At 41.5% G+C, this 13,365-nt stretch overlaps 1 protein-coding gene across 2 annotated transcripts in view; it reads right to left on the minus strand.

Moving 5' to 3' along the window:
* The window catches only part of LOC149313970 (solute carrier family 15 member 2-like), an 88,566-nt gene that overhangs the window by 26,838 nt on the left and 48,363 nt on the right, over positions 1 to 13,365 (minus strand). For both annotated transcript variants that reach the window (XM_089523343.1, XM_089523342.1), the window contains 6 exons: positions 11,589 to 11,633; positions 9,696 to 9,728; positions 7,233 to 7,321; positions 6,301 to 6,382; positions 5,936 to 6,061; positions 2,356 to 2,520 (listed from right to left, as the gene is read on the minus strand). In XM_089523343.1, coding sequence (XP_089379469.1) covers positions 2,356 to 2,520; positions 5,936 to 6,061; positions 6,301 to 6,382; positions 7,233 to 7,321; positions 9,696 to 9,728; positions 11,589 to 11,633 — 540 coding nt within the window. The remainder of the gene's footprint in view (positions 1 to 2,355; positions 2,521 to 5,935; positions 6,062 to 6,300; positions 6,383 to 7,232; positions 7,322 to 9,695; positions 9,729 to 11,588; positions 11,634 to 13,365) is intronic.

Raw genomic sequence — 13,365 nt, forward strand, 5'->3', positions numbered from 1 at the left:
CAGCTTAATGGCTGGTCTGTTCATTTGCAAAGAATCTTAGTTCAGCTGAAATAAAACTAGAAAAGTTACTTCATCTGCTGTCTGCGATGAAAATGGGGAGCACTTTTAATAAAAGAAATATGGGTTGTTGTCAGAATGACAACTCATTACAGAATTTGAAAAGCACTTTGCTGTATGTTACTATTCCGAGATGGCCAAATCTCTGTCTAAAAAAATTTAATAGCCTTTGGTATGGTAGTTTTGGAGATTTCTATTCTGAATTGCCGTGTTGTCATACTAAAGCAGCCTTCCCCAAACTGGCACCCTACAGATGTTTTGCTGTATAGCTCCTTTCATTAATACCTACAGATGGCCAGGGATGATGGGAGTTGTAATCCACAGCACTTGGAGAACACCAGCTGAGGGCAGCCTGTGCTAAAGCAAGCCACCATTTATTGTCTTATTCAAGCAGTTTTTCTTGTAACCAGGCTAAAACCAATTTTCAGAGTTTGATTTATGAGAAGGCCTTCAGGAGAAAATTTGTTCTCATCTTCTACTATTTTTCCTTTTCCAGGCTGGTCTGCCCAAGATATTTTGCTTCTTGAGACAGAAGATAAAACGGCAGCCCCCAGAGGACAAAATTCTGAATCTTCAGGGTATGCAGCCTCAACTAATGGTAAAGCCAGCACTGTTTCTATTAACTAATTATCAGGGTTCGATACCCCACTCAGCCATGAAAACCACTGGGTGACCTTGGGCAAGTCACATGCTCTCAGCCTCAGGGGAAGGCAATGGCAATCTACCTCTAAACAAATCTTGCCAAATAAATAAATAAATATCCCACGATAGGTTCACCTTAGGGTTACCATAAGTCAGAAATTACTTGAAGCCATACAACTCCAATGACAACAACAATCCCACCTTTCTCCTAGGACAGAACCCAAGACAGCACAGAACAAATTAAAACCAAGTATATAGCTTCAAAACTATTAGTAGAAAAGTTTTAAAAAACATTTTAAACATAGGCCTGTTACAGACAGGCCAAAATAAAGCTGCTTCGAGTCACTTTGGAGGTATGGTATTTCAATGATGCATGCGCCCTAAGAGTCCAAAAGCCACACCAAAGCCACGCGCCAGTTCTAAGGACTGGAGTGCAGCTTTGGTGCAGCTTTTGGACTCTTAGGACTCATGCATCATTGAAATACCATTCCTCCAAAGTGACTCGAAGCAGCTTTATTTTGGCCTGTCTGTAACAGGCCATAGTAAGATAAAAGCATAGCACACCCTATTAAAATCTCCTTCGGCCACAAGATCTTAAGATCACAGAAAGAGAACAAAAACAAAGTCAATCTAAACACAGACAGGTTTGGGTAGGAGAGAGCCTTCTAGGTGGCTTCTCCCATGTTATGGAACATGGGAAGGAATCCCACAATCTGGGAGCAGCCACTGAGAAGGCTCTCCCCCATGTCCACACCAAAACCTGCCTGTGATGAACTTTAAAGACCTTAAAGTTCAGGTAGTCTCATAGAGGGAGACCTGGTTTTCCCACAGCACCATTTGGCAGTTCCTGTTAGGCCCCAATGCAGTAAAGTCCCCCCGCCACCTGATATAGAATTGTATGCCCACCTTGGCTGGGAATTTAATCTGTTTACCTCTTATTGCTCATGCTGTGGCAATTGCTATATACAGTATATGTACTACAGTACACTTACACTTTTTAATCTGGAGGATATCCCTTTTTATCAAAATCAAAGAATGGTTTGGGATTTCAGGGAGTGTGGATAGAATTTCAGTATGCGATGAGGTAGATTTAGAGCAGTACTTCTCAAATAGTGGGGCGGGCCCCCCAGGGGGGGCGCAAGGCTCCGTAAAGGGGGGCACGAGGCTCAGGATACAGTGTTATGCAGAGGTGTACTTATAACAATTTTATAGACAAATGATACTATTTACAGTCGTGCGGGGGGCGCGAAATGTTTTCTTCTTCCTAGGGGGGGGCATGACAGAAAATAATTGAGAAGCACTGATTTAGAGGGTAAAAAATCTACAATTGGAGAAGCTGAACAGGCAGGACCAGCTAACTTATGTCATCAAATATCTCCCAGATTGTCATTCAACGTGGTTACCCCTGGATGTCTCCCAGATTGTTGCCATTAATTCTATATTGGTAATTTACTTTTCTCTTTGACATTCTTGTGCAGGATACTGTAGGTTAGCCTTCTCCAACAGCCAGTGTGGCCAATGATCTTATGTTATAGTCTAATATATCTCGAGGGCACCCATGTTTTGGGAGGAGAAGCAGCTCTTGGATGGTCTCAAATAATATGATTTTGCCCTTTAATTAACTGAACTTTAATTAACTTTGATTTCCACACTTACGAAACGGCTTGCTAAGCTTCCTTCCATCTTGTAGACAATTAAACTGTTCACAGTCTTTTCCTGGATAATATGATTAAATGTGGAAGATGATCCTTGGAACTGGATTTGAAAATGGAGGTTTTGTTGTTTACTGCTCAGAATTAATCGGGAGTATTCATCAGGGTCCTAAGCAAAAGGAAAGGGGGAAAATATGTTTAAATAAGAACAACAATATTCTGCTTCTGTAATGAAGAAATAAATATCTAACAGTTTATTCATTTGGGGTGTTCCACTGCTGTTTAATAAATTGTGACTTTACTCCTGGCATCTGTGGATTCATAACATGTCCCAGAAATTTGATGAAGTTTGCTAGAAAAGAAAGAAATAATGAAGTAGCCTAAAGTTTTTATTTATTGTTGTATTTATAAAGCTACTCTAATAATGAAAATGATCTGAGTGGCTCACAAACAAATGTAAAACTGAAAGGTAGTATAAAACAATAAAAACCATTACAATGAAAAACACACAATTAAAAATTCAGAATTTTAAACCAAGAGGCTCAGGCTGATAACCATTAATTATTTAAAAGAATTATAACAGCATTTATATAACACTGGGGCGTTCAAAGCAATTAGTATGTGTTATCTCAGTAATCCAGTGCTCAACATTTCCACTGAAAAGATCAATACTTTAAACCCCCAGATTGCAAAGTATTTTCTAGAAAACAATTGTGACAGGAATGGGTAATCCCTGTCCCAGATACACCGGAACAGGAACAGACAATAGAAATCAAAAGAAGCTATTAAAGGGGCAATTCATCAATTAAACTCCATCTCCATTTGAGAGAAAGCCATAAAAGAGCAGAAACTACAAGGAAGGAAATTTTAATTAAAAGTACGGTTTCCCTTAAAAGTTTCAGGAGAAGCTAGTACTGTACTGTCCACACATTGTAGGAATTTTTCACACAGCAAAAAACCCTGGCTTAACTTTCCTGGTTTGAATCTTCTTCCGGGATGCAGCCGGGTATCATCAAACCAAAGGACACAAAATTATAAAAAATAATAAACAACTCGGCATCAGGCACATGTACAAAGGTTCATTTGTTTACATTTTACAAAATTCATCACGGATGCCACTAACCAAGTGCAGCCTGGCTGCAGCCCAGCTCCTAAGTGCCCTTTTTCAAAGCTGGAAAGCTCTTGGCTTTAAAAAAATGGCTGCCAAAGCGAGCCTGGGAGACAGGGTGTAGCTGGGTTGCACTCAGCCAGTGAATTTGGAGTTCCATTGGTGTGATAATACCCAGCTGCATCCTGGAAGAGGATTCAAACCGGGAAAGGTAAGCTGGGGTTTTTTTGCTGTGTGAAAAACTCCTTAGAGTCAAACAATATCATCATAGAGCACCATAGAATCACATTCCCTGCTTATGAGGGAACTGTGTTTGCACCAGTGGGGTTAGGGTATGGGCAAAAACTTACATCCAAAGCCCTCTTCATTCTAAAACCCAAGTGCTACCTGGCTGCACTACAGAGTAGGTAAACCAATGGACCATGGATGGGAACAAGGTACCAGAAGGAACAGTCTCCTTTGCCTCCTAGATACAGTCTTAGGCTTTGCATGCTGTTTTAACATTTTCACCTTCTGGTTTCCCCACCCAACCTCTCTTTATGCCCATATGTCTCCAGATGTAGACAGGCCTTGGCCATTGATTTGGCAAAGTGAAGAAGGAACTTTGTGACTCATCTGTGAGCACTGGGTTTTTACTTTTCTCACAGCAAGTTAATATTGTCATCATTTCTTGATCTGCTTCTCTTATTTGATATTGCACGTTTTTGCAAATGCAAAAACAATTAACCCAGCGTGCGCCATCCCTCCAAATTAGGCTCCCCATAATAAATCCAGGAGTTTGGCTTCAAACCACCAGTTTAGCTTGACAAGTGGCAGGCTTCCTCCCAAGTCATAGGAATGAGCATGACTCACTGGGTGGCCCACCATGGGTGGACCATTTTGAGCGTATCCAAGAGCTCTCAGCATTTGGGCTGGGAGAGAAAACTGGCCAGCACCCAGGCTGCTGGATGTTGTAATCCTGAACTGATGGTCATCTTCATCATGATCATGAAGAGGATGATGATCACAATTGCACCTTTTTGCCCAGGACACAAGGTGACTTACAAAAGTTTAAACAAAATCAGCTAAAATGTTTATGTTATGCAAATGTTAAACATATAATGAAATTATCAAAAAATAAAAACAAATAAAAAACAAAGCATTAAAGATAAGAACAGCAAACAGAAACACACATAACACATCACATGAAAGTCCTTTCCTCTGAGCAGTCAAGCCAAGGCCTGCCAAAACAAATACATTTTCGTGTGCCTGCACAGAGAAAAGAGGGCATGAGTTTAACCTCTCTAAGAAGGGAGTTCCAGCATGTGGGGCAACTACCAAGAAGACTGTCTCCCATGTCCCCACTAGATGTATTTGTAAGGGTGGTGGGACAGACAGTGAGGGCTCTCCGGAAGATCTTAAGACACAGGCAGGCTCATATAATGGCATGTGGTCCCTCAGATAACCTTGAGATAGCCTATGTCAAATTTGCTAAGCTGGAGCCAATAAAGATAGAGCTAGTGTTTAACCCATTTCTGTTTCTATACTTTGTTCACCTGACTTCTCACCACCCCAACTAGCACTGCTGGTATAATACAATCAAGATTACCAAAAATGGAATGCAACACATGTTTATGATGTCAGTTGGGATCTCAATAACAACAACAACAATAATAATGGCAATTCCAGACATGGGATGGAAACTGTTTTGGCTTGGAGTCGACATTCACAATGAAAATACCCATTTCACACCTCCTGTCAGGAAAAGCAAAGCAATCCAGCAACCAAGCAGGGAGTCAAAGACTAGGGGATGTAAGCTGTCAAACTGCATGCCCTTCTAAAATGGATATCAGCAGCATATCATATGAAATATGATTACTGTGGGGGGGGGGGGAAGGAGGATTCACCTTTTCAAGCAAGGTTTATAATTAATTGCCACATTCTTGATATTCTTTTTGTGAGGTTCTTTTTATTTTATTTCTCCAAGCATGTTCTTTTCAGGTCTAAATTGAAATGCCACTTGAGCCTGAACAACAGGAAATATAGATCGCATAAAGAGCCACTTTTTTTTTTGCATGTTTTCATCCCAGAAGAAATCTCCCACCCCCCATTATAAATAAATATAGTCCACCATCTGTGGCTTTTCTGTTGAAATTCACAGGGGGTGAGGGGGTTGCTGTCAAAGGCACAGTACCCTGTAGGTATGCACCACTGCTCCATATGGCACAACAGACACAGGGGAAAAAAGGTCAGATCTTCTTGTTCCTCTGATTATATGAGGGAGCACATGTTACTCTTGTCACACAGAAGCTTTAGCAACAATGCCTGAAAATGGACAAAAGCAGCCATGCAGGAAGTACATAGCCCAATAGAGAATGAACAAATGTGCTTTACAACAGCTGTTATGGTTATTTTGGAGAGTCACCTATTGACTTAAATGGGAGCAGTTTTCTGTGGCCATAAATAAAACCGGAAGGAAATATCTAAAGAAACTCACCTGAAAAGGTTTGATTGGATGCCGAAACAGGTCATAATCTTGGATTGCCACTTCAATATCATCGTCTGCCAAATTCAGGACCTGAATGTAACTTTCTTTTGGAATTGGTACTGGCATAGCATTTTCCTAATTAAAACAAGGAATATGCCAACAAACACGATCATAATGATTTAATTAACTGCAGCTATTATTGATCCAGCCTGCCCCAGACCAGTTCCCAACAACATACAGATTTATTTTTGTAGCAATAGCAGAGCCTGCAATATTGATGTCTTTTGAAACATGTATTTGGCACCCAGTAGCATGAAACAAATCCAGCAAAGTATGTTATCTCAACCTCTTCCATGCAGCTAATCAGCGCTTACCTCTATCTTGAGTTCTACAATAGCAGCAGCTGCAAATGCCACGGCTGCAAGGATCATCCCAGTTGCCATCTTTTTAATAGGCCTGAGAGTAAATAAATTACAAACGTAATTCCAAGACAATGTAATTTAAAATGAATCACACCCGTTCTTACAAGTTGAATATCACTGCATATTAAGCCATATGAACAGGTATCATTTCAGTTACAAACTGCTAAATCCAACAGTCCTTTAACTTAAAGCCTCCATGTGATGTTATTATGAGGATATAACCAAAGCCCTTTCAAAGTGATATGCCTTTTTAAACAAAAAAAAGATTCAATGCTTGCAAGTTTCATATTATCTTCCTCTTGGCTCTTTTAAGAGGGAATATTGTTTGGCATTTAGTTAATGTGTGAGGTGGAGGAAAGGACCACTGATGATCTATCTCCAACTCCCTTCTGGGGAGACAGAAAAATTGCCTCAGGGTTATTAAACTACAAGAGCTGAAGGGATGTAAAAAATAAATTGCACATTTTCCAAAGCTCCTATCATGACTGATATTTTCAATTAGGATGCCTGTTCGTGAATATCCTAAATGAGGTGAAAAGAAGGTTAGGAGTTTTTCAATTGGTGAATTCACCCTACCCTTGACGAAAAATACTCAGGGGAGTTGAAATACTGGGGCCTTCCCAACAAAGTTGGTAGAGACTGGAAACTACAGACACATGCAGGCCCCTTAAGAAAATATATGAGAGGTACAAGACAATATTCCTCATGTTTTTTACTGCCTGAGAGCTTAAAAGAGACTCAAACTACCAAAGTTTGAATTGATATTTATTAAGACTTATATATTTTAGGCCGACAAGAGTGTGCATGTTTCTGCCTAAATTTGCATTCTCTTTTAAAAACTTGATCTGCATTTTTGTGCAAGGTTTTGTTGTTCAGATACTTACGTGAAATTAAATTTGCACAGATTTATCAGGGGATACAGCCCAAAGTCAAACACTGGGATGAAGACAAGGATCAAGAGAGGATTTAAGAACTGTAAGGCCAAAGAAGTCATGAGATTAGCAATTAATGATCATTAAAGCTTTGCTTCTAAACAGTTAGCAGGGAATAAGGCTGTTGAGGACAGAAGCCACTTTAGGATAGAAAGGCAATTGCACTGTGCATTCAATCAGAACTGCTAGTGATAAACAAAAAGGAAGGACACCGGTGAATGCTTGCTTTTAAAACCCTTGAGGTACTTCATGCTTGAAGAGTTTGTCTTGCTTTTGGATATATGTTGGAGACATACATTCATTTAATCACAAATGACTAATTGAACCATGGGACTCATTCAATGCAACTTTTATTTCCTATGGAACTAAAGCCATAAGTAATGAATGGTACAAATGGGTCAGCACTTATTATCCCCATCGGTAGGTATTTGTCACTCATTTGGGTTTGGGAAGGCTGCAGTTGATGGGGGGGGGGCATTAATCCAGGGATTCTGGGGCAGGGAGGATGCACCCCCCCCCCAGATGGGAAATGGTGACTTTTATGTGTGTAGAAGTCACCATTTCCCCATTCCATCTCCCAATGGTCCAGAATGATGTAATCTCCAGACTGTTCTGAAAAACAAAATGCCAGTTACCACGAGACAGCCATCATTGCTGCCAGTAGATGAAGCAGCAGCAGTAAACAACAAACAAATGGGGAAGAAAATGCATGAGAAATGAAGATGCATGGCCTTTGACTGATAGGCTATCTGAATAAAACAACAAATGTAATTTAGGCCCGGGACAGATGGTCCTGAAGCGGCGTGCGACCAGCAATACTAGGGTTAGGGACTGTGCACCAACCCATGTGGAAGGGGCACCGCCATCTTGTACGTATAGGATACGTACTAGGGTTAGGGGGGTGCGGAAGCACCGCCCCTTTCTAACCCTAGTACGTATCCTATACGTACTATATGGCGGTTTGTATCCCGCCTAGGCTTGCCATATCCCGCCTGGGGGCGGGACTTTCCCGGTTTGGGGTGGGTCCACACGGTCCCGCCCCGGTTTGGCCCCGCCCCCGGGACACCCCCCTCCCAGCGAGGGCCTGGAGGCTTTGGAAGCCTTGGAAGTGGCTCCGCGATCGCGGAGCGCTCCTCCAAGGCCTCTGGGGCCTGGGAGAAGCTCTCCCCAGGCCCCTTTGGAGGCCCTGGAAGAGGCTCCGCGATCGCGGAGCGCTCCTCCAAGGCCTCTGGGGCCTGGGAGAAGCTCTCCCCAGGCCCCTTTGGAGGCCCTGGAAGAGGCTCCGCGATCGCGGAGCGCTCCTCCAAGGCCTCTGGGGTCTGGGAGAAGCTCTCCCCAGGCCCCTTTGGAGGCCCTGGAAGAGGCTCCGCGATCGCGGAGCGCTCCTCCAAGGCCTCTGGGGCCTGGGAGAAGCTCTCCCCAGGCCCCTTTGGAGGCCTTGGAAGCGGCTCCGCGGTCGGAGCTCCGGCTGTGGGGTCCTCCAAGGCCTCTGCGAGGCCGAGGAGGAGGCCGCTTGCCACCGCGGCGATGGCCATGATGACAAGCGGCCCCCACGCTCCTTCCCGGCCTGGGAGCAGCCCCAGGCTTCCTCCCAAGCCGGGAAGGAGAAGGAGGACAAGGTTCAAAAATGTGGGACCTTTTTTTTTTTTTAATTTCCTGGCCAGGAAATTTAAAAAAAAAAAAGGTCCTACATTTTTGAACCTTGTCCTACATTTGTCCCGGTTTGGAGGTCCTCAGCTATGGCAACCCTAATCCCGCCTATATCTGTAGGTCATGCTGATGATCAGTGGGGCATATTTGCAGGTCACTATGTATATGGTTGCAGTCTAAAAAATCTGCTTCTGCCAATCAATGGGTATAGAGTGTTGATGTACTGAAGGTAAAAATGTTCAAATGTTCAAACGCTGTTCTGGTGGATTGTGGGAGTTTGAAGATAGTGTGGTGTGACAGTAAGAGTTTTTGTATAGTAGTGACTAGCTCGTGTTTATTTGGAACAAAGTAATAAAGCCCTCTAAGGAGTGAACTGCTGGAGAGTGATTCTTTGATTTAGCAGCTGTTTCTCCAGGCATTGTTCCAGCAAGCTGAAAGCCTGTTTTGGAGTTTTGCTCTGTTCCTGTGTTGGAGAGATAACCGGCATCTTCATCCATTTGGCACTGGACTGGAATCACGGCCAAGGTTCATCACCCAAATATCAACATAGAGATGGCCATGAAACCCACTGGTGATCTTGGGCAAGTCACAGGCTCTCAGCCTCAGGGGAAGGCAATGGCAAATCTCCTCTGAACAAATCCTGCCAAGAAAACCCTATGATAGGGTTGCCTTAGGGTTGCCATAAACCGGAAACGTTTTGAGGACACACAGCACAGCAACAGAGACAGAACAGAAAGAGGTACAAGCTGGTAGTCATTGGCCTACCTGCATTTGGTCAGGCTGAAGGACAAATCCTCCCTGAAATACAGTGACATTGAAACCAGTTAGCAAACAAATGAAGCAACTGTGGCAGAACTGACATCAGTGAAGCAGACAGCAAACACATTGGCTGCAGGTTGGGGGTGGGGAAAAATTATGAACAGCTGAAGTAACTTCCCAGTGGTTCAGTGTTTCTTTTTTAAATGCTTGAATCCATATACTGTCCATATAGACAGAAAAGGAGCAACGTTTGAAAAGCAAGCCATCTGCAGAACATAACAACAAAATCTGTAGCAGGAAATGTTATCATATTCCTAGTCCCTACTCTCCTTGGATAGCAGCACCACTGGGAACACACGCAGAGAAAGAAAGTTTGTTTAAAAACTAGACTGTATTCACGTATAAATCATGTAATGTATAATGAGCCTTTATCTAATGTTTCAATAATGTTCTACTGGAAAGGTGCCCTCAGTCCTGTTCTGGCCAATATTCTGATCATCTCAGAGATGGAATTAATCTGAGGTGGGTTTATTGTGTACACTCAGTATAGGTTAGTGAATGGAAAATTGCCTTCTGGCAGAAGGACTTGAATGAGATCTTTATGCTCTTTCCAGAGCCAATTAAGTTTCTTATCACCATTCTGTTTTGTTACACATTCTCCTTCTCCTCTCGCTCGAAAGCTGTTATGGGGCAAATAATAACACAACAGGATTCGGAGCTGTTCCATGTATTCCCTCATGTAAAGAAACATCCATTCATGCATGGGTCCTCCACAAACAGATAATACCACAGTTCCAACACAGTTTTTTGAGTATCAGGGAAGACAGTGAAGTATTGAAAAGGGAATATTGGATCTGGCTTTGATTTCAAACTATTACTTGGCTACGAAACTCACTGGGTGGCCTTGGACAAGTTGTCCTCTCTCAGACTAATGCACCTTGTGGAAATGTTGGGAGTATGGCAAGAATTGCGCCTCCATGAGGAAAGGGAAGGATACAAGTAAATATGAACCTAATACTGAATCAGATGTTTGGTCAATCTCTCCTTCCCTGAAAGTGGTTTTACAACTTATGCCTTTTCCATCTCTGTTAACCTGAAGCTCATTTTTAAGAGGTACTGTCAAGCACCAAGCCTGGTGCCTTACACATGAAAAGCAGATGTACTTTAAAAAACCCAAAAAACCTAGTGCCATTACTAATGCTATTAGAACTTGGAAATGTTACCTTTTGGAGTATAGTTCCCAGAATGCTCCAATCAACATGGCTGTGCTGGTTGGAGGATTCTGGGAGTTGTAGTCTACAACATAACTTTGCCAAGCTTTGCAGCTCCTAATACTGGTGCTACTTTTACTACTGTGGCTGCATCTACTGTACACTGCAGAAATAGTCCGGCTTGACACCACTTTACTTGCCATGGCTCAATGCCATGGAATTCTGGGGATTGTAGTTTTGTGAGACATTTGGTCTTCTCTGTCAGAGAGCTCTGATGCCACAACAAAAAACAATTCCCAGAATTCCATAGTATTGAGCTACGGTAGTTAAAATGGTGTGAAACTGGATTATTTCTACAGTGTGGCTGCAGCATGTTATTACTATAAAGCAGGACTGAAGGCCAAGTGGAAAGTTATTAGGAACTCTTGGAACCTCACTGAGCCAATACATATTAGATGTTTGGGGATGCTCTCAGTTTCTGTCCATTTTTATATTTTATTGCTCTCACCTCCTGCAATTATGCTTCACAGGCATTATGACTGTAATTATTGTCTCTTTAAAGATTTACTTATTTTTAAATCAATAGAAGGGTGACCTCTTATTACACTGCAAACCCATCTTTTAAACCATTTACTTCAATTTTCAAAAGAAGACATATCACTATCATTAATAAACCACATCTACTTACAAAAGCAGCATTCATTTTAGTGGCTTGTACTGTCCACCTAGAACCCTAAGGGGAAGAGAACAGATAATAATGAAGCCCAAAGTCTACCATATAGGAGAGATACATGGATCATATAAGGATTGTCTGAAAAAATGGATAATTCTGTGTTATGTCCCCCAAAAACATAAAAAGAAGGATAAATTGTGGATAAGTGCATAGGAGAATGTATTTTATTACTTTTCAAACAGATAGTCATATTAATTTGTTTCAGCTTCAGAAGGAAGGTATAAGGAAAGAACTGAGCAACTGATCAGTCTTATAGATAGTGCTATATTACATTCCTCCATTCTCTTTTTAGATTTTATTAATGATTAAAACAATAATCGTGAAAATCGCCACACATTCACTTTATTTTTTATTTTTTTTAATTGTAAGTAATATTTTACTGAATTAATTTGTAAGACAATACACTTTTTGTGATAACAAGTAAAAATTATATGTATGTGTGTCTATCTATCTATCTATCTGCTTTTTGTATTAATGAATCACAAAGGAGTAAGATAACTGAGGAGGGATGAGAAAGATTTTGTTAAGTTACTCCTTTTGTCTGTTGATTCAATTCATACCACAAAATTTACTGTTTTCTTCCATAATATTGTATATTTTAAATGCATTTCTGTCAAAAACTAGTCAACATTGATAAAAGCTATTAAAATTATGAAACTGCTTATATACTAACTGTTAGAATTCTGAACATGAACATGCACACTAAACTTATTTCTTTACACATAAACAATAACTGCAACCAACTAGAAGCCTATGCACGCTTTCCTTATCTCTTACCAGACACAGAACTTTGCCAACTCTTTCCTTAAAACCTACCCTTAATGGGAAAGAATTAGCAATCTGTGATGTATAATACACTTAATTCATTTATGCAATGCTATGCAGAGCTTAGACCATTCCTCTTGAAAAGTAACTCATTTCCTCCAACATTTCACAGATGAATGAATACTGGAATACATGTGGCAAAGAGATATCAGAGTGTGGTCACGATAGCAACAGTTATTAATAAGGAAAAACACACAAGTTACGAAAGGCTGCAGCAGTTTGCTTCTGTTTGATCCTAAAGGTAAAGGTAGTCCCTTGACATGAATGTCTAGTCATAACTGACATCTCTGTTACTAAGCCAAAAAGCCAGCATTGTGGCCAGCATGATTGCACCAAATGCTGTTACCTTCCCACCGAAGGGATACCTATTTATCTACTTGCATTTGCATGCTTTTGAACTGCTAGGTTGGCAGAAGCTGTGTCTAGTGATGGAGGCTCACCTCATCATGCAGGCTCAGGCTTCCAACTGCCAACTTTCCAACCTTATGATTGTGAGAATTAGTGTCTTAACCACTAAGCCACTGCATCCCTCTGTCTAATCTTACCTATTATTATATTCACATTTGTTTAGCTTTACTGTTTGGAGTCCCCGCCCCCATCCTGTTTTCTAGTTGGCATTTTGCTTGTTTCGACATCCTCCTTTGTGTTTTGTGTTGGGGTTAAAGCCCCGTCGTCCATCACCATTAGCTATTTTAGCAAGGGTCGTTGGGAGCTGCAGTAGTCCAACAACCTCTGGGGAGCTACACATTGGCTTAAATCTTGTTGTGAGTCCTGCCTAGAGTACACCTATTCAAACTTTTGATTTACAAAAGTGTTGGCTCACCATTCAGTAACTGAGTCAATGGGGTCTAATCAACAGGATGATCATATGAGCCATTTTCTCTCCTGCCTTAACATGGATGGGAAT

The sequence above is a fragment of the Sceloporus occidentalis genome, unplaced genomic scaffold, assembly GCF_023333645.1.
Source record: "Sceloporus occidentalis isolate IW3139 unplaced genomic scaffold, rSceOcc1.0.p SCAF_4, whole genome shotgun sequence".
In the NCBI taxonomy this organism is placed as follows: Eukaryota; Metazoa; Chordata; class Lepidosauria; order Squamata; family Phrynosomatidae; genus Sceloporus; species Sceloporus occidentalis.